The sequence below is a fragment of the Nelumbo lutea genome, chromosome 3 (assembly GCF_056320005.1).
Source record: "Nelumbo lutea isolate HS-2025 chromosome 3, American lotus-T2T, whole genome shotgun sequence".
NCBI classification, from domain to species: Eukaryota; Viridiplantae; Streptophyta; class Magnoliopsida; order Proteales; family Nelumbonaceae; genus Nelumbo; species Nelumbo lutea.
Genome location: NC_142686.1, coordinates 7,402,247 through 7,425,491, shown reverse-complemented (window position 1 = coordinate 7,425,491; position 23,245 = coordinate 7,402,247). Strand labels below are relative to the sequence as shown.

Here is a 23,245-nt window from a genome sequence, read left to right as displayed (position 1 = left end):
TGAACAATAATTAAGAAAATGAGCCAGAGCAATGCAACAAACATGGCCTTAGTGAAAGTATGTCGTTAACTTGAGTTAAACAGACTAATAGGTTTAGGGAACGCATGTCGTAGCTTCATAGGTTATATTTGGCCCATTTTTCAATATTTCAGAAACTTTCCTGTTATTATTCGACTCAAAACCTAGTTTTAAGTTTTTTTTGGAATACTTTCAAATGATACAATGACAGTAAAACGTCTCTCAACAAGTATAATACCCCGTTTAAGGGTAATTTGATCATAAAAATTATATTTATGCTGAAAATGACGATTTCTGTAAATGTACTCTAACGGTGATGTGACGGATGGTAAGTTTGAATGTTTTACATTTATGCTGATATCGACAACTTCTGTAAATGTACGCTAACGGTGAAAAGTCGTGAGTTTAAAGACGCTACAATTTCCCCCTAAACTTTTATCCCAAGAAAAGCGACAGTTATTGAGCAATGGTGTTTTTAACGGTTTCTTATGCTGATATTTCATGGCTGTCGTGGCATTTCGTCTGTGCCAAAGTAACGATCCCCGAATTCCCCCATGCCCGGAATGGCACGCAAGTCATCGTCCAGTGATACGTCGATCTCTGATGTCACAATCTTCAGTTCTGGAAATTTCTTGCAAACAGTATGTATCCCTTCAGGAGTCTGTAAAAATGGTTGTAAAGTAAAACCTTCAGGAACCAATAACAGAAGATCATGCATTCATGCTTTGATTTTCATGACTGTGGCACCCAAGAAGCAAGAAACCAATGTGACTTACCGCTACAAGATTCAGAAAAATGATGTTGGACTCTGGGACACCCTTGCTCACTAGAAGTGAAATGGCTTGGACAGAAGAATTCCCTAATTGATTGCAGGCCTTTTTAGTCCATCTTTAGATAATGGAACTCTGGTGATATGTATGTGTTCAAACCTGAAGCCAGAATTGGGTCGAGCAATAAAACATGACGGCTTGCAATATCCTCTGGCAATTTCTCGTACATCAGCTGCAATAATGTCAGTAACAATATGAGAAAACCCTCCGAAAGCAGGATAAAAGAGAATGGTATATGGGACATCTAGTCCTCTCCACGAACCCGTGGGCCATTGTTACCCTCTCCATGGATGAGGATTTTACCAATTTTGATCCCTTTACAACATGCTCTCAATGCATTATCCATGCTTTCCCCACTGTTCACAAACCAGACATGTCAAGCAACAAGAAAAATGATAGTTGATGAGGAATGCGAAACATACTAATAGGAATAGAGATCTACTCGCTTATTCCATGTAAGGGGTGTGCAATTGCTAAAATATCTTCCACTAATCTCATGCCAAATGTGGGCAATTAAAAGCAATAGGTGGGAAGAATTCTATCTTTGTTCCTACTATTTAATAGAAGAATTACCATTCCTGTTCCAATTCAAGATAATGGGCATTAACAATTCCTCGTACATGGAAAAAAATAACAGGAATTGCTTGAGTAAGACTATAGGGAGTAAAAATCACACACAATGATTTATTATCCAGTAACTCAATACCTTTGCCCCTATTTACGGATTGCTCATGGATTGCAAACACCCTTACTGAGAGCATTGAAAGGAAGATTTATATGAGAAAAGAGAAGATGTATACTTGGAACCTTTTAGATGTTACAGAGGACATTAAGATGTCGGAACCTATTAAAATGTCAAACTGTATTAACTAATTTATTTTTGTTGTGCCAATATGTTAGAGATCCTACAAAATAAAGCACTAGATCATGTACCTTCTAACTATTGAGACTCCACATAATCTTTTACAGAAAACAACACCACTATACACAGATCCTGCAGCAAGTAAAAGAGACAAGTCAAAGTACTGTTATATATGGTTCCAAATAAATATCCATCTAAACTAGATATTTTAAATTCAATTTCAAAACTTTGGAATGGATCAGAACTTATGTACGTAAATAAACCAAGTCCTTGATATTTTAGTTCTATATCCAATACGGGTTATATAGCTTTCCTTCTATTTTTGATATTGGTTCAATTGATTACTTTATCTTTGCAAATTATAACTTGGTCCAGGTAGTTGTACAATCTCTGCACAGCCTTGGAAAATGGAGAAACCGGAGGATTCAAAATTTAAATGAAAGTTTTCTCCAATAGAATTGGCAGTGGGATCAATTTTAATGAAGCTTCCATAGCCTTCTGTTGTTTTAAAGTTAAAACTAGAACTTTGTTCTTGCTACCTGAAGCAAGCTGAGAAACTCAAGAAGAAAATGGTCTTTTTGAAGAGAAAAAAGAAGGTACGGTTTCTGTTCAAGGGCGCTGTGTTATAGCAGAATGCAGATGCTTCATTTTTTAGTGTAAATTTTGTGTTTGATACCATATCCAGCAATGTCCTTGCCATATCCAGGTAGCCCAGCAGTTTCCTCTGTTCAAGATAAATTTTGGGACCAACTAAAGGAGCAGCGTGACTCTCCGGCATCAATATTCATGTGATATCATGAGAATTAAGGGATAAGAATTTAACAATGATATTGAAGAAGCTAACATCTGCATATCAGATGAACAAATTGTCTGATTTTTCATCTAACAATTTTGTCATTAAAGTGTGCAGTTCCTATTGCCGCATTAATAATATCCAACATACTCACTCAAATTGAGTACAAATGGTGATAAAATTAGAATTGCTGAGTAAGAGTTAATTCAAGTTGGCCATTTCTACTCCTTGGTTTTGGTAATACATAGAGAGGTAGATTGACGAGGATCTCATCCATAGAATTAGGTTGCGTGGATGAAATCGATAAATAAATCTGGACTTATTATCAAATTATAGGTAAGTTTTATAAGACTATGATCAGAACAATGATGCTGTATGGAGTGGTATGTTGGGAAATCAAGAAAAATACATCCACAAATCAAGTTTAGTGGAGATGAGGAAGTTGAGAGTAGAGGTGTCAATGGGGTTGGGTCAGTAAGCTGGGTCCAGGCAAACCCAGGCCCAAATCCTATTACGTATACCAAGTCCAGTCTTGCTGTAAGGGTTTGAAGCTACAACAACTGGCTCCTGACCTGACCTGTCAAACACCTGATGCTTGAAAAAATGAAAACCACCATCTTAAACACTGAATTTGATAACTCAATCATGGAGAAAAGGTTTTGGAAGTACTACTCATTAATTATTTTTGTTCAAATATCACAAAATGAAACCTAGATATGTCCAACACTTGGCAGATACCTTGGCTCCTGAGCCTGACACCTAGCAAGTATTCCAGACCTGGAACCAGTAAATGGGTCCCAATGTTAGATCCAGGTCCCTTTTGCCAGTTTCAGGTCCATCAGTTATGCAGGTATCAGGTACTCATTGGCATTACTAGTTGAGATATACAAGTGGAAAGTGAATGCATGTCTAGGAATCTAGATATAGCTCCAATATGTGACCAAATGAGGGAAAAGAGCCAAAGACTGCCAAATGCACCAATAAGAAGCAATCCAGTGCAAGTTGTGAGTTCTAGAGGAGCCACAGAAAGATGTGGGTTGAGTGGTAGAGAAATATGATACTATAATTTACCCAATGATATGGCCTTGACCTTTAGAGAGTGGAATAAAAACAGTATGCATCTCACAACTCCATATATCAGAACAAGGCATTACAGAATTGAGTTTAGTACTCACTGTAAAGAGACTGGGCGAATGGGCTCTAACAGCCACTCTTGTAATATCTTTTATTTTATGTTGATGGGCCACACTTAATGGGCCTGTTATTTATTCTTGTTTTATTTTCTTTATGTAACTGCCAAGCTGGCTGCCCACTTAAGGGCATTCTTGTCATCATCAAATTTTTAGATCTTAATAAAATAGGGTTAGAGGAGAATGGAGAATAACAAGACTCCTTCTCTTACCTCTTCTCTTCGCCATCTTCTTCTCTTGTACAGCTATTCAGACCTGTTTTATTCTGCTAATCACTAAGTTTAATTTTGATATTAGAGGATTGATTTACATCTTGGTATCAGAGCGGGTTTAGTTCCTCTTCCTTTTTTCTTCGTTCCTGTACACTCTAAAATCAAGAGAGTGTATGGAGAGATAGGTTCTCTATAGTATAGAGAATCACTTGCCTAGTTGGTAGAAGGGTTTGGAGAGTTTAGTTATGGCTAGATTTTGCTAAGAAGTGATGCTGTTCTACTACTGCTCGAAACCCTAACCGATTAGAGATTTTTGAGGTTACCAGGAAAGGTGAAGCTCGGGTGTGGCGCTCTGTGCTTGGAAGGTGTCTTGTGACTACTAAAGGAGGGCGGTTCAGGTTTGGAAGAGTTTCGGTTAGTCTGGTAGGTGCGACAGCATCTTTTCTCTTCCTCCCATCTGCTGGACGGAGCAAAACCCTAGTTATTCAAGCACCCGAGTTCTGGTTTGACTTCAAGTAAGTTTACATAGTCAAAATTTCTGTTCTTTGATTTTCGTTTGATTAATGGAGACATACGGAAGTGAGTTCAAACAGGTGCCAATTTCTGGACCTGCCTCAGTAGATTCCGTTTTAACTGGTGTTACCACAATTAAGCTAGATGGGACGAACTATCTTGCTTGGGCACAGTCTATAAAAATCTATGTTTGTAGTAGAGGAAAACTCGGGTATCTCATAGGCAGTAAGGTGAAACCCGAAGAGACAGACCCTGAATTTGAAAAATGGATGCAAGAGAACTATACTGTTATAGGATGGTTAGTTAACTCTATGCAACCCCATATAAGCCAGCACTATCTCTAGATGTCTTTGGCTAAGGAGATATGGGACAATATAACTGAGACCTATTCACAGAAACCGAATGTAGCTAGAGCGTACAAATTAAAAAGTGATGTGAAAAACCTGAGATAGGGGGAGAAGAGTGTAGCAATCTACTACTCTATACTAAAATCCCTATGGTAGGAAATTGATGTTATGGAGACAGTGGTATGGAGAGTAAAAAGGATGTTGAAATGTATAGAAAGCTGGTGGAGAGAAATAGGGTGTTTGAGTTTCTCACTAGACTCAACCCAGAGTTTGATATTATCATACATAATATTTTGGACAGGGATGAGGTTACTCTTTCACAGGCATATGCTATGATAAGTAGTTAGGACTGTAGGCGGCATGTTCAGTTGCAGAGTCCACCTACAGAACATTTTGCACATGCCGGAATGAAACCAAAGGGCCCTACTGAGAAAAGAGAGCAGGTGTGTGAATGTTGCAAGAAACCACGACATACAAAGGACACCTGCTGGAAACTTCATCCTGGACTTCTCCCTGATAGATTTAAGAACAATAATAACCCTAAGAAGGGCAGTCAGGTGGGAAAACGCAAGACTGCTAATGCTGCTACAGTACTTGAAGGGGGAAGTAAGGAGTGTGAAGAGAAATCAACCATTGAGCAGTTGGCTGCAATGAAGTTGGATTTTGAGAAGTATGGGAGGATCCTAAATCACCTGGAAGCTACAGTTTCTTCAGCTCACCCTTCCAACAGTATATCATCTTCATCGTCTTTTGCTCACTCAGGTACTCGTGCTTCTGTAAATCATGCTTCGGTTTCAGGTAATCATAAAATCCCTTGGATTATTGATTCCGGTGCATCGGACAATATGACCAGTCTATCTAACCTTTTTTGCTCATATCACCTTCTCTCTGGGAAAGAGAAAATATCCCTTGCCGATGGGTCCCTTGTCCCCATCTCTGGTAAAGGTGATATAAAGACCTCCGACACTCTGTTCTTATCTTTTGTTCTTTGTGTCCCTAAGCTTAACACAAACCTCTTATCTATTAGTAGCTTAACAAAGTCCATGAATTGCAGCATAACCTTCTTTCCCACTCATTGTGTTTTTCAGGACCTGTAGTCTCAGAGGATGATTGGGAGTGGCCATGAGGCGAACGAAATATAATTGTTGGACACACTAGATCAAGCTTTGGGACCACCTCATGGAGTTGCCTTAGAGTCAGTCCTGTCAGAGTCTGTTAACAAAATTTTATTATGTCATTTTCGGTTTGGTCACTTGTCTTTTTCTGCTTTGAGTCATCTGTTCCCATATATGTTTACAGGAGTGCCTTTATCGAGTCTTCATTGTGAATCATGTGAGCTGGTAAAGCATTGTAGACATTCCTATTCAATTAGCAATAAAATATCACTTTCTCCTTTCCATATTGTTCACTCTAATATGTGGGGGCCATATCACATGCCAACCATGGGGGGTTACAGGTACTTTATCCTTTTTATTGATGATTATTCACGTTACACTTGGATTTATCTCATGAAATCCAGGGATGAAGTACCAGCTATTGTGAAAAATTTTCATGAACTCATCCTCACCCAGTTTAATACTCGTATCAAAATATTTCGCTCTGACAATGCTAAGGAGTATTTTGAGAGAACTCTCTCCACTTATCTTGAAACTTTTGGGGTTATTTTTCAAAGTTCTTGTTTCTACACTCCACAACAAAACGGGGCGGCGAAAAGAAAGAACAGGCATGTGGTCGAGGTTGCCAGATCCCTCTTGTTTGCATCCCATGTTCCTGTAAAGTTTTGGGGCGATGTTCTTACTGCTACCTTTCTGATCAACCGTATGCCCTCCCGGGTCCTTGGCTTTAAAACTCCTTTTAGTCTTCTCTTCCCGGATGAGGATCTATTTTCTCTTCCTCTCCGTGTGTTTGGGTGTACTTGCTATATGCATATTCATAGTCACCAAAGGCACAAGTTTGAACCTAAGGCTCATAAGTGTGTGTTTCTAGGATATGCTTCCACACAGAAGGGTTATTGCTGTTTTGATCCAGTTCGTGGCACCCGCATTATATCTCGGGATGTCACCTTTGTTGAGTTGACTCCCTTCTTTAGTATTCCTCCTGAGGGGGAGAAATCTGATGAGCCCTTTGCTATGTCTCCAGTTGTTCCTCTTCCCATCCCTTGTGAGTCCGATCATGGGGTGTCCACCTCTTCCATTGGACCTACCTCTGATATCCCTACTCCTCCTGCTTCTGCTCCTACTCTCCAAAGGTGGTACCAAAGGCAGAGATTCAGACATGTGCATGTTGTTTCCACTCCTTTAGAAGAGCATCTTGCCACTCCCATCATTCCTGAGGAAACAGGTCAGCCCTCAATTGACCCATCTTTGACTATCCCAGACCTTGATCTTGCTATTGCTCTTCGCAAGGGCAAGCGGAAGTGTACAACCCATTGTATCTCCAAACACTTATCTTACAACCTTCTCTCCCCTTCCTACTACTCCTTTCTTGCCTTTGTTTCTTCCCATGTGATACCCAGGTCTGTACCAGAAGCATTATCTCAAGCTGAATGGTGGGATGCTATGATGATTGAACTTGATGCATTGCATAAGAACCATACCTGGGATATTGTGGACTTGCTAGAAGGGAAGGAACCAGTGGGTGGTAAATGGGTGTTTACCATTAAGTATCACTCTGATGGCTCTGTTGAGAGGTTTAAGGCTCAGTTGGTTGCTAAGGGTTACACCCAAATGTATGACATTGACTATCTTGAGACATTTGCTCCTGTTGCTAAGATGACTTCAGTCAGGGTTTTACTTTCTCTAGCAGCTACTTTTGACTGGCCCCTACACCAGTTTGATGTTAAAAATGCCTTCTTGAATGGAGACCTGCATGAAGAGGTTTATATGTCTCTACCTCTAGGAGTGTATGAGAAAGAAATAAAATGCAAGGTGTGTAAACTACACAAATCTATTTATGGTCTCAAACAATCTCCTCGGGCTTGGTTTGAGAGATTTCAGGCTGCTCTTGTCTCCTTTGGCTACATTCAAACACAATCTGATCATACTGTTCTTGAAGAGAAATGACTCTCTGGTGACCTTCTTGATTGTTTATGTTGATGGCATTGTGGTCACGGGTAATGACATTGAAGAGGCCAGTAAACTAAAAGGATTTCTCAACTCTGAATTTGAAATCAAAGACTTGGGAGATCTTCCGTATTTCTTGGGCATTGAAGTTATTCGATCTAAGGATGGTATCTTCATATCTCAGCGCAAATATGTCCTTGATCTTCTTGCTGAAACCGGTAAACTTGGAGCTAAACCCATCTCCACTCCCATTGATCCTAATCATAAGCTTTCTGCCACAGATGGTGAACCTTTGTCTGATAAGGGAGTGTTTCAGAGACTGCTTGGGAAGTTGTTATACCTTTGCATGACTCGACCAGATATTTCCTATGCAGTAAGTGTTATTAGTCAGTTTATGCATTCTCCCAGAGATACTCATCTAGCTACTGTAGAAAGGGTTTTGTGCTACTTGAAAGGTACTCTAGGGAAAGGTATTCTATTTGCTAAGCATGGTCACATGAAGCTGGAAGCCTTTACTGATGCAGATTGTGCAGGATGTATTGATGACAGAAGATCCACCTCTGGTTATTGTGCTCTGGTTGCTGGGAATATTGTGTCTTGGAGGAGTAAGAAACAATCAGTAGTTGCTAGATCCTTAGCTGAAGCAGAATACAGGGCAACGGCTCATGGTGTGTCAGAATTACTATGGCTACGATCCTTTCTAGAGGAATTGGGGGTGGACTACGAGAAACCAATGATGCTCTATTGTGACAACCAAGCTGCTATCAACATTGCACAAAATCCTGTTCAACATGACAGAACTAAGCACACTGAGGTTGATAGGCATTTCATAAGGGAAAGAGTCTCTTCAGGAGTATTTACCATTCATCACATCGGAAGAGCAACTGGCTGATATCTTGACCAAGGGAGTTCCAAGGGGGAAATTGACACACTATATGGGCATGATTGACATCTATGCTCAGCTTGAGGGGGAGTGTAAAGAGATTGGGTCGAATGGGCCCTAACAACCACTCTTGTAATATCTTTTATTTTATGTTGATTGGCCACACTTAATGGGCCTGTTATTTATTCTTGTTTTATTTTCTTTATGTAACTGCCAAGATGGCCGCCCACTTAAGGGCATTCTTGTCATCATCAAACTTTTAGATCTTAATAAAATAGGGTCAAAGGGGAATGGAGAATAATAAGACTCATTCTTCTCTTACCTCTTCTCTTCGCCATCTTCTTCTCTTGTACAGCTATTCAGATCTGTTTTATTTTGCTAATGACTAAGTTTAATCTTGATATTAGAGGACTGATTTACATCTACTAATATCAAGTGACTATTAGTGGTCCAATCAGTTCAGCATTTGCAAGCAGACAAATAGCATGAGCATAGGTTTTGACTAATGTTTTCAACCTGTTGTTGATTTGGCCAGTTGGACTGGCAACCCGGTGATCATTGACTTGATCAACAACCTGCTGACCTTGATGGTTGAACCATTGAGCCATTTGACCTGTTAACCAGGTCTCCAGTTTTTATATTATCTTCTCTATGAAAATTTTTTTGTTGCAGTAAAAAGGGTTGATCATTGACTTGGATAGTTGAACTGGTGACCCATTCATCTAGAGATTGGTTCAGCATGTGGATTAGTTTTAAAACATTGATTTTGACTAGTAATTATTGTAATTGATGACTTCATGCATTCAAAACTCAACCTGTTTGCTTTATATACGAAGTATGGTACACCTTCGTATTAGCAGAAACACCTTGATGCAAAGGAGAAAAGAATTGGAAAAAACTCTTTCAGATGTTCACAGAGATGAAGAGAAAGATAAAGTGAAATGATAGTATGCTAAGGCAAATGCTAGAAACATACAGCGCCCATCCATCTCTGATAGGTGGTACATGTAGCAAATGACATATCGTAGTTACCTGTCGGTGTGATAATCTGTTTTTCAGTAAATGGAAGGTGACCTAGGCCATGCTCCACAACCTAAACCAACCATTTGGAATCATCATCTAACTGCGCCAGCTCAAGGAAAAAATACATTTCATTTTTTAATACTCTTCTTCTCAAAACTGTTATACCAAGCGAATTAGGCGGTCTGCATAAAAGACAAAGTCATGTGTTGTTGAATTAACATCACGTATAAGTGTGTGCATCCCACGTATCTGGAACAAGCAAGGAAATTTATTAAGACATGATGGACTTTTTTCTCTTTTTTTATAACAAGGCATGGTGGATTTTTAAACTTTAATTTTTTTGTTTACTTCTTGAACTATGGAATTCAGAATATTGCACAGTTAATTATATACCATAGAGCATCTAGAATTCAATAACTCTAGTCAATAATATAATCAACAGAAACTCTTTATAAGGGGACAGAGATGCATCAGTCATACCAAATGAAGCTGAGTCCTACCTGGAATGTTGAATGAATAATAAAAACATTTGGATACATTTTACATAGGTCATGCTGACCAAATTTTGTACGAATGTGCTGCACGATCAAGTCAACTGCAACATCATTATCTCCTCCTCGAGGGATGATGATATCTGCATATTTCTTTGATGGAAGAATGAACTCCTCAAAACTAGGCTTGACAAATTTTGAATACTGCAGATCATGGAATAAAGGTTCGTGAAACAATATATATGTAACATAACAATATTGGTTATACATGATGAGCTTACTAGGAACAAAGGTTCAAGGTAAAACAAATACATCATTTGAGACACATATTACATGTCAAAAGGAATATATGTGAATGCATGTCATCAAAATCACAGTATCAAACATATGAGACATCTTTTTTCAACATAAAACTATGACAACAGACAATAACCCAACTAAAAAAATGGACAACAAATAATATAATTCCTAATAAAGTCAATGAACTAAGAAAGGTATTAATATTAGAAAGAAAACCTGTTTATATAATGTTGTAAATTTTCAAATGCTTGAAAAAATTCAAATTATTTATTCCACACGGCTTACAAAAAACCCCCAAAGAAAAAGCAAAGAGATTCACCATTTATCTAGAATTCTTACCTTGCTGAAAAGAAGCCAAAAAACACATCTAATATAGGGGAGCACAGTCTGATTTAGAATCTCAAACCCAATTGTTTGCTTTTCTTTATCGGGCACATAGATCTTAAAGAGATTTCTAGTATGTTCTTGTTGCATGCTTCAGTGATGAACCCACCCTAATTTTAGGAAACATGAATTTTCAATTTTGTGGGTCTTGTAGCATGGACGAAAAAGCCACATCTGGAAACATATCCTCATATCAACTTATTGTTATTTTTGCTCCTTCAATGACTGAAATGCTTCCATCTACCAGATCCTTCGTCCATAAGAATCTTATTTAAATGAGGCACTCTAACAAAGCTTGCAGATATTTCTTTCATTTGTGGTTTATAATGCATTCCATTTTTCTTCTAAAAGTTATGTTTATATCCAGTCTACCCCTCCCAAAGAGCCCCAGATAGCCAGAACTATCATTGGGTAATGGCCAATGTGCTGCATTTTTTTCCAATAGATTAAGAAGATAGAAAATTGGGAAAACACCAGATTCTAACATTGCTAATAAGATAAAAGAACATTTCCTACACCAAAAGAAAAAGGCGATATAAGTAGTAAGAAAACTTTGCTAATATCACCTAATCATCAAAAAGCAAGATAACCCACTCACTTGATCCAGCACAGTTCGAATCTCTCTGCCTCTTTCAATAGTATCACGTTGGATCCTCCTTACCAACCGCAAATCAGAATCTGCACTGATTGAATTTATGATGAAGCATATAAGGTGAAGGAACATATCAAAACATCTCAAAAACATGCCAGTGAATAACTAAACTACAATATGTCAACTTTCTCCACTTTAAGCAAAGAACTTAGGAAGAACTATGGATTCTTTGACCTTCTTTCCCAAACCCCGAATGCTAGACATGACTAATTGACAACAAAGTAGAGAGAGACTCAATTTGATCTTCTTGTCATAAGTAAAAAAACACCTAAATACTACTTTTCCAAAGATCACTGTTGAAAATGCATGCAAATTCATTAACATAATTATAATTTGTTATGCAAAACCCAGAAAATACAGATTTGAATGGCACAAAAATGAAATAAAATAGAGATAAAGAGAAACTAGAAACAGAGCACACACGGATTTATGTGGTTTGTCTTGTAGCCTATGTCCATGGGAGAAGGAGCAGAAATCCACTATAAAAAAAGCAATGGCGATTACAAAGTTGTGCATAACCTCTCTCACAGAAACCCTAAACCCCAATACAGCCAATCTCTCTCACTTGACTTCTCTTCAAAGCCCAAGATATATAAAAGAGAAAAGCCCCAAACAACATAACACATCGTAATCGGGTCGGACCCATAAGATGCATATGGATCGGGTTCATACCACTGCGGGATTTTCTCATCTTGTTTTGGAGAGGGTCGTGAAGTGGGTGACAATAAAGAATTCAAGGCACAAACACAACATAATTTGATGTAATAAAAGGTTTTGATCAGGGAAAATACCAAAGGTTTTCAGCTAGTTAACTGCAAGGAGTATGGTCTTACTCTCCAGATAATTTAGAAAATTCCACTTCCTTTCATATTTTCAAAGAAAATATCAATGATTCAACTTGATTCTCGAAGAGAACAATAAAATTGACAAGATCCTAGAGTCAGAAAAGGCAAGCAGTATCAATCCTCTCCATACCTGTCACACTGTTAACCTATATCTTTATAAATTCAAAAAGCCATGTCAAAGATTACTTTATGATTTTTATAGCTTTCTTAGAGAAACCCATGCAAAAAGTACCTGAAATGTTTAATAAATTAGCTGATACAAGAAAAATAATATAAACAGCGAAAAGCGTTTCTAGTTAAAAATCTATACTGCCAGAAAATTTACAAATAGGACAAATTGTAAAGAGCTCCCTATTAATTATATTTGTCACTGGGTTCTAAGGCTCATCTGAAATTATTTTTATCTTATAAAACTTGTCCATTTCTATGGTACCAAAAAGGTATAGTGCCTGAAAAAAAAACTTTATCCAATCAGAAACCCACGGAAATTTGAGTGAATACTAAATGATTGGTTACCAATTGGATGATACCAGTTGATTAATTATCACTTTTTAGGTGCCAAACATTTTCAGTAATCAGTATCATAATTGGACTCATAAAATTTACAGTGTTTTACATGATTAAGAAGGTCACTTTTGTCCTTTAACCTCAATTTAAAACTGATTGATTTGAATCAGTACCATCAAGTTTCGGATGTTGTCAGCACCCAAAAAGTGGATACTTCCCGCTTGTAACTTGCAAATCCTATTTTAGACACTTTGCAGGACTAATCCGACACCCCCTAGAGACTCCAAGTACCCTAAAACCCTCGCCTATCAAATTTCATCTCAATGCTCAGCCATTTTCCCCTTGATCGAAGTAAGTTTCCATTTTAGCCCCATTTGACCCCGTTAACGAGTCCGGAACCCTCAAAAACCTCACCCCATCAAATCTCACTTAAAAACTCCATTCCTATCCTTCAAACCAAGTGTTAAAGTTTGACCTGCCCTAGAATTCTATCTTGTTCATTGACTGTAAAGTAAAGTAGGAGAGAAAGATGAGGAAAGAGAGAAAGGCTGGTTCGAAATAGAGAAAGATTCTTTTTCCTAGATTCGGTCAGACCTGTTATTATATTATTAACTAAATGGAAAAGACTTAAATGCCCTTCCTTAAGTAAGAAGCACTTGAACTAACATAACAGTACACATCAACCTTCTCAACAAGTATAAAGACCGAAATACCCCTTCACTAACACCACTAACACTCCCCCTCAAGCTGGTGAGTATATATCATATAGTCCCAGCTTGTTACATATGTAATCCACTCTCCCCCAACTCAAACCTTTTGTAAACAAGTCTGCCCACTGGTTTCCCGTACTAACATATGCAGTTTCTATCACCCCATTCAGCACCTTCTCTCTCACAAAATGACAGTCAACTTCGATGTGCTTGGTTCTTTCATGAAACACTAGATTGGAAGAGATATGAACTACTGCTTGATTGTCACAATAGAGCTTCATTGGAGTACTGATGTCATATCCTATCTCCTGTAGAAGGTTCCTCAGCCACACTAATTCACAAGCAGTATGTCCCATGGCCCTATATTCTGCTTCTACACTGCTTCTTGCCACAACTGTTTGATTCTTACTTTTCCACGTTACCAGGTTACCCCCAGAAAGGTGCAATAGCCTGTGGTGGATCGTCTATCAGACATAGAACCTGCCCCATCAGCATCGGTGTATCCTTCTACTACCAGTTTTCCACCACTCCTGTACAACAAACCACGACCAGGAGCTCTTTTCAGATACCTCACAATCCTTAGCACTGCATTCCAATGTGGGACCAAAGGTTTCTGCATGAACTGACTCACCACATTAACCGCAAATGAAATATCTGGCTGAGTAATGGTTAGATAGTTTAGTTTGCCTACAAGCCGTCGATATCTGCCAGGGTCTTCAAATACTTCACCTATATCACTGCTCAGCCTCGTATTTGTTTCCATAGGTGTCTCAGCCGGTTTAGTACCCAACAACCCTGTTTCTTCCAATAAATCGAGCACATATTTCCTCTGACACAAATTAATGCCATGCTTAGATCTTGCTACCTCTATGCCCAAAAAGTATTTCAACTTGCCAAGGTCCTTTGTCTGAAAGTGTTTCTGTAGGAATGCCTTCAATCTGTCAATGCCCATTTTATCATTCTCAGTTACAACGATATCATCCACATACACCACCAATATTATTTTGCCTGCTGAAGAGTCAAAACTGAAGACAGAGTGATCAACTTGGCTGTGGAAGAAGAGGTAAGGATGTCTAGGAAGCCCTTACCTCTTCAGAGTGGTGTCATGCTATGTAAATGGGTGTATAGTGTTAAGTACTTGCCAGATGGTCGTGTTGAGCGCCTGAAGGCATGGCTGGTTGCCAAAGGGTACTCTCAAACCTATGGCATTGACTACACAGAGACATTCTCCCCGGTTGCTAAGATAGGGTCAATTCGTGTCGTCATCTCCTTTGCAGCTATGTATGATTGGCCTCTCCATCAGCTAGATATCAAAAATGCCTTTTTGCATGATGATTTGCTTGAGGAGGTCTACATGGAGCAATCACAAGGGTTTGTTGCTCAGGGGGAGGATGGTAAGGTATGCAGACTTAAGAAGGCTATTTATGGACTTAAACAGTCCCCTCAAGCATGGTTTGGTTGGTTCAATCAGTGCCAAGTTTATTTGAGAAAGAGTCTCATCCGGAGAAGTGTGCCTTCCATTCGTTACTTCTAAAGGACAATTGACAGACTTTCTCACCAAGGGCATTTCCAAGGCAAAACTTCATCATGACACTGGCAAACTGGGCATGATTGACATTTATGCTCAGCTTGAGGGGGGGTGTAGAGAAGATGGGCCGAATGGCCCATAGGATGTTACTGTATGTTATCTTTATGTTCTTCTCTGTAATGGACCTTATTCTGGGCTCATACTCTTTTATGTTCCTCTTTTGTAATTTCTTGTCCAACTAAGGACCTCTCTTGTAATTATTAAAAGATTAACTTAATAAAAGTGTATTAGAGAGTTAGAGGGAGGTTAAGTTCGAACTCCTCATCCTCTAACCCTTCTTGCCGCAGCTCTCTCTTCTTCTCTAATCTTCTCTTGCTAGTTTTCTTTGTTTCAAACACAGTCCCTTCTTCTAGGACTGTTTTTCAACTAGTCTGCATACCTTACCATCCTCCCCGTGAGCAACAAACCCTGGTGGTTGCTCCATGTAGACCTCCTCGAGCAAATCATCATGCAAAAAGGCATTTTTGATATCTAGCTAATGGAGAGGCCAATCATACATAGCTGCAAGAGAGATGACGACACGAACTGACCCTATCTTAGCAACCGGGGAGAATGTCTCTGTGTAGTCAATGCCATAGGTTTGGGAGTACCCTTTGGCAACCAGCCGCGCCTTCAGGCGCTCAACACGACCATCTAGCAAGTACTTAACACTATACACCCACTTACAACCGACAACCTGCTTCCTAGGAGGAAGAGCGGTGAGATCCCAAGTGTGATTATGATGCAGAGCAGAGGGCTCTTCTTCCATAGCACGACACCACTCTGGAGAGGTAAGGGCTTCCTGGACATCCTTAGGAACAACCACGGAAGATAACAAAGAGATGAACTGGCGATGGGAGGCGGAGAGGTGGGTAAGTGAAACAAAATTGGAAATAGGGTGAAGGGTGCAAGTATGTTTACCTTTCTGGAAGGCAATAGGAAGATCTAGGTCGGAGGCTGGTGTCAGAGCTGGAGCTGGATCTGTCGACGGTGATGAAGCTGGAGGAGCTGCAGCCGGTACACGCAGGCGATGTGTATACACGTGATGGATGGGTGGACGGTCAACCGACGGTGGCACCAGAGGCAAGGACGTAGGCATGATTGGAACCAGAGGAGGTGGATCAGCCACGGGAAGAGGAAGAGGAGGTGGTGATGAGGAGGAAGCAGCAGCACCGGACCCGACGAAGAATGGAGTAGACTCGAAGAATGTAACATCAGCACATACCAAGGAACGACGAGAACTGGGATGATAACACTTGTACCCTTTCTGAGTTCGGGAATAGCCAAGGAAGATACACTTCAGGGAACGTGCATCTAACTTGTCAGTCCCAGGACCCAGATTATGAACGAAGTAGACACACCCAAATACCCGAGGAGGAAGCGAAAACGGAGACATGTTGGGGAATAAGACACTAAAAGGAGAACGGCCATCAAAGATAGACGTGGGCATCCGATTAATTAAGAAATAAGAGGTGAGCATTGCATCGCTCCAAAAGGTTTTGGGAACATTCATGTGGTGCATGAGGGAGTGTGCCGTTTCTACAAGATGACGATTCTTTCTCTCAGCCACCCCATTTTGTTGCGGAGTGTAAGTACATGTAGTTTGGTGTATAATGCCATGTTGGTCCAAGTATTCTTGAAAAGATGAAGACAAGTATTCACGTCCATTATCAGAACGGAAAATTTTGATGTGAACGCCAAATTGATTGCGGATCTCAGCATAAAATTTCTGGAAGATGGCAAATAATTCACTTCTTTCTTTCATTAAATAGAGCCACGTCATTCTTGAACAGTCATCAACAAAAATAACAAAATATCGGTATCCATTATATGACATCACTTTATAAGGACCCCAAACATCTGAATGAATTAAAGAAAAAAGACTCGGCACACGATTATCGACCTTAGAAAAAAGACTGCACCACACATACCAGCCCTAACTAGGGCTTAGAAACCACAACAACCAATCACCAACGACACAATCAGAGGCATAGGAACCTCCTAGGGAAGAGGGCGATCACTCCTTTTCAGCCCTTTTCCCAGTCTCCAACTCACAGCTGAGAAACCCAAGAGAAACCCTAATTCGAATGCGCAAAAGACAAAATTCTAGCAAGTCTGATTTGTTGAATCTTGCTCTGATACCATGTTAAAGTTTGACCTGCCCTAGAATTTTGTCTTGTTCGTTGACTGTAAAGTAAAGTAGGAGAAGAAAGAACAAGAGAGAAAGATGAGGAAAGAGAGAAAGGCTGGTTCGAATTAGAGAAAGATTATTTTCCCTAGATTCGGCCAGACCTGTTATTATATTATTAACTTGATGGAAAAGACTTAAGTGCCCTTCTTTAAGTAAGAAGCACTCGAACTAACATAACAGTACACATCAACCTTCTCAACAAGTACAAAGACCGAAATACCCCTTCACTAACACCACTAACACCAAGCAAGATTCTATTTTGCAAGCTATCATTTGTTTGAATAACTCTCTCATGATATAGCATCAACACAACAACCCTCCCTAAGTAAATCCTGACCACCCAAAAGCTTCTTACCCTTGGATCAGAATATTCCCTTGTTACAACTTTTGTTAGAACCACCTCCAAAACTTCAAAATAACCAGCACACCCCTCGCACTGTCGCACATCTTCCTTCCTAGAATCCCCCAAATTTATCTCGTTTGGACCTTTTTACCCCTGAAAACCATCAAAATACCCAAAATACCCCACATGCCTTTCTTCCTAGAATACCCCCAAATTTACCTCATTTGGACCTTTTAACCCTGGAAACCATCAAAATATCCAAAATACTCCCACATACCTTTCCTCCCGGAATACCCCCAAATTTACCTCGTTTGGACCTTCTTACCCCTGAAAACCCTCAAAATACCCAAAGTACCCCACACCTTTCATTCCAGAATGCCCCCAAACATACACATTTTGGACCTTTTTACCCTTGAAAACCTTAAAAATACCTAAAATGCCCTCACAACACCTTCCTTCACAAAATACCCCAAACCCACACATTTTGGACCATTTTACCCTTAAAAACTCTCAAAATACCCAAAATACCCCTACACATCTTCATACCTAAAATACCCAAAAATTCACTTCTTTTGGACCTTTTTACCCCACAAACATAAAAATGTCCAAACTACCCCTACTTGAAGTTGAACCCTATAAATAGGGGATGGTGGAGGGGACCCAAGGCATCAAATCAGCCTAGGGATACGAGTAGGGGTGGTTTCGAGTTGAGCTGAGCCGAATAGTACGAGGCTCGAGCTCGATTTTGAGAAAAAATATTTTATAAAAATAAAAAATTATATATAAAAATATTTTTTATTTGATATTTAAAAAAATAAGAATTATAAAAATTAATAATTATAATATTTTTATTATATATATATCCGAGCCGACTCGTGAGTCGAGCTCTAGTAGGCTTGAGCTTGGCTCATTTCATAATCGCCAGTGAATTGGGCTCAAGCTTGAGCTTGAGCTCGGTTGAAACCAAGCTGAGCTCGAGTAGCTCGGCTCGTTGCCACCCCTAGACATGGGCCCCTTCCCCCCCTCTCTTAATACGCTTGCCACATCAGCATAATCTTATTTTTTTATTCAAACTCTTTTTCCCATTTTTGCCAAAAAGGGAAGGAGGGGCTTTTTCCCTTTTGAGCCTATAAGGAAGGAGGGGCTTTTTCCCTTTTGAGCCTATAAGGAAGGAGGGGCTTCTTCTTCTTAGTTCTTTCCCTATAAGGAAAGATAGGAAGATATTGACATTGCAACTTGCAGAAGAAGACATTGCAGAGAGGAGATCCATCGTTTCCTCTTTCTTTTGTTGTTACCTGGAAAGGAAAATTCCAGATTAGTATCCTGTACTTTGGATCTAGTGCCACTTTGATCCCTGAACTTTAAAACGCGACAACTTAGTACCCAAAACATTCAAAACGTGCCAATCTAGTACCTACCATTAACCAGCTTGTTAACCAGCCCATTAACCATCCATTAAGTGCCATTTGAAAAGACACAAGTACCCTTCGGGTGTCATCTAATTCTCTTTATCAACCATCCAAACATTGACAAAAAATGAGCAGTCCCAAATCCTTGCCTCTTCTGTTCAAGAAAGTTGGGGTCACTAGAGTGCCCACTAAGACATTACCCCAACTTTCTTGAATAGAAGAGGCAAAGATTTGAGACTGGTCATTTTTATCAACATGTGGATGATGGTTGATAGAGAAAATTAGATGACACTCAAAGGGAATCCGTGTCTTTTCAAATGTCACTTAACGGCTGGTTAACGGATTGGTTAACGACAGGTACTGGATTGACACATTTTGTCACGTTTTAAAGTTTGGGAACCAAAGTGGCACTAGGCCCAAAGTACAGGGTACTATTGGGAATTTTCCCTACCTGGAATGAACTGCAAGAGAGGTTTAGAGCGATTGAGATCAGGGCTCCCATCCTCCCCTAAGTAAGCCATTGACTTCAGGAAAGGTGTAACGGGAAATTCCCAGTACCACCCCATTTACTGAAGCTAAGTATGGAGGATGGTGCCCTAATTTCAATGAGTTTCCGAACCTTTTAACTCTTGAATCCGTACTCAACCTAGTCTCTGCCCCTCTCCTAATTCGATGAACAGTAGCTGATTGGGTTCAAGAGAAGCATGAAGGGGGAACCCGGTATTGCTACACTTATTGGCTTCCAATACAAATACTTGGGAGTCGAGGAAGATGATACCAAATGAGTTCAGATTAAATCAATTTTAGTTAAGCATTCTGTGGTTAAACTAGAAATCCAACGAACAAAAAAAAAAGCATAAATACTTAATAATGGTGGTAGCTGAAAGCTAGGTCAAACTATAATCAAATTTACTAGCAGAATAGAGTTTTCTAGAGTTTTCTAGAGCATTTTCACTCTGCTTGTACCAACCGTGAAGTATTTCAAAAACCGCTATTTGTTTAATTGAATTCAGCCTTTTTATTTTGGCTCGGAGGAAATGGCATTCGCTCTAACAGGGGATAGAGGTGCCTAACACCTTCCCTCTCTCCTTCCCAGCTTACCCAGACTGCCTTATCTTGATGACGGAGTCACCATAAATCAAAAGTTGTTTAATTTGAACACTGGGAGTCCCATCACTCCCTTTTCTCTACTATGATGGGTGGCAACTCCAATAACCAAGCCATGAAGTGGGTCACTCTCCGGTGCCCATAGATGTCTCTGGCTTAAGTATCTCCAATGTTACTTTGAATAAAATCCCAACAGTACTTAGATTTTCCAGAATAAGTTAGAGGGGGGTAACAAACAAGAAAGCGATACCTTGAAAACTGTTAGTTAATAATTTTATGTTTTTTATCATAAAATCCTGCAAATAGTATGATTTTTTTTATTATATGATTCATTTCGTGACTTCACCAAAATAACAAATTAGAAGGTCAGTACCATCTTTTTGCCAATTATCATGATATGATGCTTGCTTAACTTATAATTAAAGACAAGGTCATAATTCTTTAACTGATTGAAGCTTTATTGTAGTTCCCTATTTTGTTAAACTCATGAATCTATACACTCTTTTAGTTATATCAAACTTGAGGAAACTGAAAGAAAATAACCTGTATCAACAAAGATCTTCATGTTCATCAGATCACGGACGCGAGAATCATGAAGAACTAGTATTCCTTCTAAGATTATAACATCTGATGGGTTAACCTACATATTTGAAGAAACAAAAAACAAATAATTGACTGAAATCAGAGAAGTATACTTATAGTAAAAAAGTTGGTACTATTTCAGTGACAAAAATACACATAGTATTCAAACTAAAGAAAATGCTGGGGGATCTAACTTCACTGTATCACCTTATTCTGGACACTAGTTTCAGATCATGCATGATATGATTAAAAATGTTGTTTCTGGTTGCACAAATGCAACTTTGGGGGAAAAACAAGGTCAAAACTATTCTTGGAGCATCCATAAAATAAGTCTAGTTATAATAAGAAATTGCCAGAATTATTATTTTCAAAAATAAATAAAAAGAAAAATTACCAGCATTATAGGTTGCAAAGTCCTTAAGTAATAGGTGTTAATCAAGTTTTCCTATTCATTATCAATAGCATGACATAAACAAGCCATCTTCAAGAATTAAACTTAAGCTCTTTTGGCACTCATTATTATAGCATATCCAATAAAAGTATAGAAAAGGCTCCAAAGTAATATATCTGAAATATCACTTAATAAAGAAATCCATGTACATTAAATGCATTTAGTACCTTTTGTTGTGGTAACGTATTGTTTCTACCACTCTTGTAATCATAATTTGGAACAGTAACTGCTTGCCCACGTTTTAGTTTCTCCATGCAAGAAAGTAAAAGATCTGTGTCGAAGGCGTCTGCAAAGAAATTAGATTAATAAATTATGTATGAAGAAGCATTACACACATTCACTAATCTTTTTCTTTTTACTGGGGGAGGGGTGTGGCGGTGGAGTATAATAAACTGAAATATTTTTTGATGTGTAATTGGTAAATGGTTAGCTGTCAGTAGTTAGAATTAATGAAGGTAGGATTCAATCCCAAGTTCAGTGGGTCCAACATCCCCAAGACTGAAAGAGAAGTTGCATTGAAGTACACAAATTGATTTCACTATTTGCCCAAGATATGCATGGGGAATATGACTATTTTATTTTTCTAACCTAGTCGCACCTGTGAAGAGTAGATTCCCATGTTTTTTCCTGAAAGATATCTCTGAATTCTTTCTTGAATATCATGATCCACCTGCCCAATGATATCCTCTAACTGAAATCAAACTGCTCCCTTTGCCTATGGCTTTAACAGCACTCCAGTCTAGATCTATTGGGCACTAGTCAATGTAGTTCACCCACCACTCTATTATGGTTCGTTCAATTGCTTTTCTAGAGCTCTATATCTTATATATAGAGAGGATGTGTGGTCAAAGATTAGAACATCTTTTTAATATTGCAGTCAGGTCAAACAACTCCTTTGCAATTGCTCTTAAGTCCTTGAAAATTATCATTTAGGCCTCTCATGCAAAGGTGAATACAATTCTACCCCTCCACACAATAGTGTTAGAATCTAGTTAGAAAACCACACATATCATTGTTTGAACCAACCATTATCGAAATGGGATTTATCCAAGAGTTCTGCTCAGACCAAGAAACCATGTGAAGATCTCCTACTTACTCAGAAACATTTCTAGAGCATGTGCTAGAATATGACAACCCGAGTATACCAAGGATTCCTAATTCAATCAGGACACTACAAGACAAGCCCTAGGAAACTTTCCTATGAATCCTAGCACTGCAAGGACTCTTCCCATACTTCTGGGATAATAATAACAGAGTTCTAGTACAACTAGGATTGCTCCCCAACAGTCCCAATTCCCATACGAATCCTGATGTTGCCTTGAAACTTATATAGGTGTCCTACTCATTAAGATTCCATTACCAAAGTACTAATTCCTGGCCAGAGTTCTAATGCAGGTAACTTTTTGGCTGTGACACTCTCCTCTTGTTTGAGGGTGTAAAAATCTCTTATTGGACATTCTCAAAACCATAACATCATATTCAACCTACCAACGTACAAAGTATGTCAGTTACAATCCAATAGTAACCTCACCCATCGTACATCAAAGTGATTGATTGTGACACTACAGTCCCGAGAACTCTCCAAGTCCAAGGGAAAAAAAAGACTTTGCATTTGAGACTCTAAGTGATACATTCCATTAGCAGTGACATATAAATCTGATGGATCAATATCAGTGTGCATCCAGTACACACCCACATGACAATTTGGAGTCTCACCACACCATATAATGGAAATTGTCTATATGCCAACCTTATAAGTGAACTACCTATGTTAACCCTTAGTTGAGATGTTCTAGGTTTACATGGAATCAGGTCACCTAGATCTCCCATGATAAGTCTCACTCGTCACCTAAATGTCCTAAAATGTTACCTATGGACTCCATAATTACACATGAATATAGCCAATAAAGGAATGCTTTACAAGTAAAAGTCCCACTTTTATTTATGGATAAATCAGTACAAAGGTACAATAT

The 23,245-nt window shown here is 39.0% G+C and overlaps 1 protein-coding gene across 1 annotated transcript in view; it reads right to left on the bottom strand.

Annotated features, from left to right (window-relative positions):
* Positions 1-352: 352 nt before the first annotated feature.
* The window catches only part of LOC148862671 (uridine kinase-like protein 3), a 66,529-nt gene continuing 43,636 nt past the window's right edge, over positions 353-23,245 (bottom strand). The window contains exons 4-14 of the mRNA XM_088978323.1: positions 21,440-21,558; positions 20,783-20,879; positions 11,507-11,586; positions 10,234-10,428; positions 9,899-9,982; positions 9,743-9,803; positions 1,782-1,842; positions 1,111-1,204; positions 948-1,020; positions 795-877; positions 353-679 (exon numbers count right to left, since the gene is read on the bottom strand). Of these exons, the coding sequence (XP_088834449.1) occupies positions 518-679; positions 795-877; positions 948-1,020; positions 1,111-1,204; positions 1,782-1,842; positions 9,743-9,803; positions 9,899-9,982; positions 10,234-10,428; positions 11,507-11,586; positions 20,783-20,879; positions 21,440-21,558 (1,109 nt within the window). The 3' untranslated portion in view covers positions 353-517. The remainder of the gene's footprint in view (positions 680-794; positions 878-947; positions 1,021-1,110; positions 1,205-1,781; positions 1,843-9,742; positions 9,804-9,898; positions 9,983-10,233; positions 10,429-11,506; positions 11,587-20,782; positions 20,880-21,439; positions 21,559-23,245) is intronic.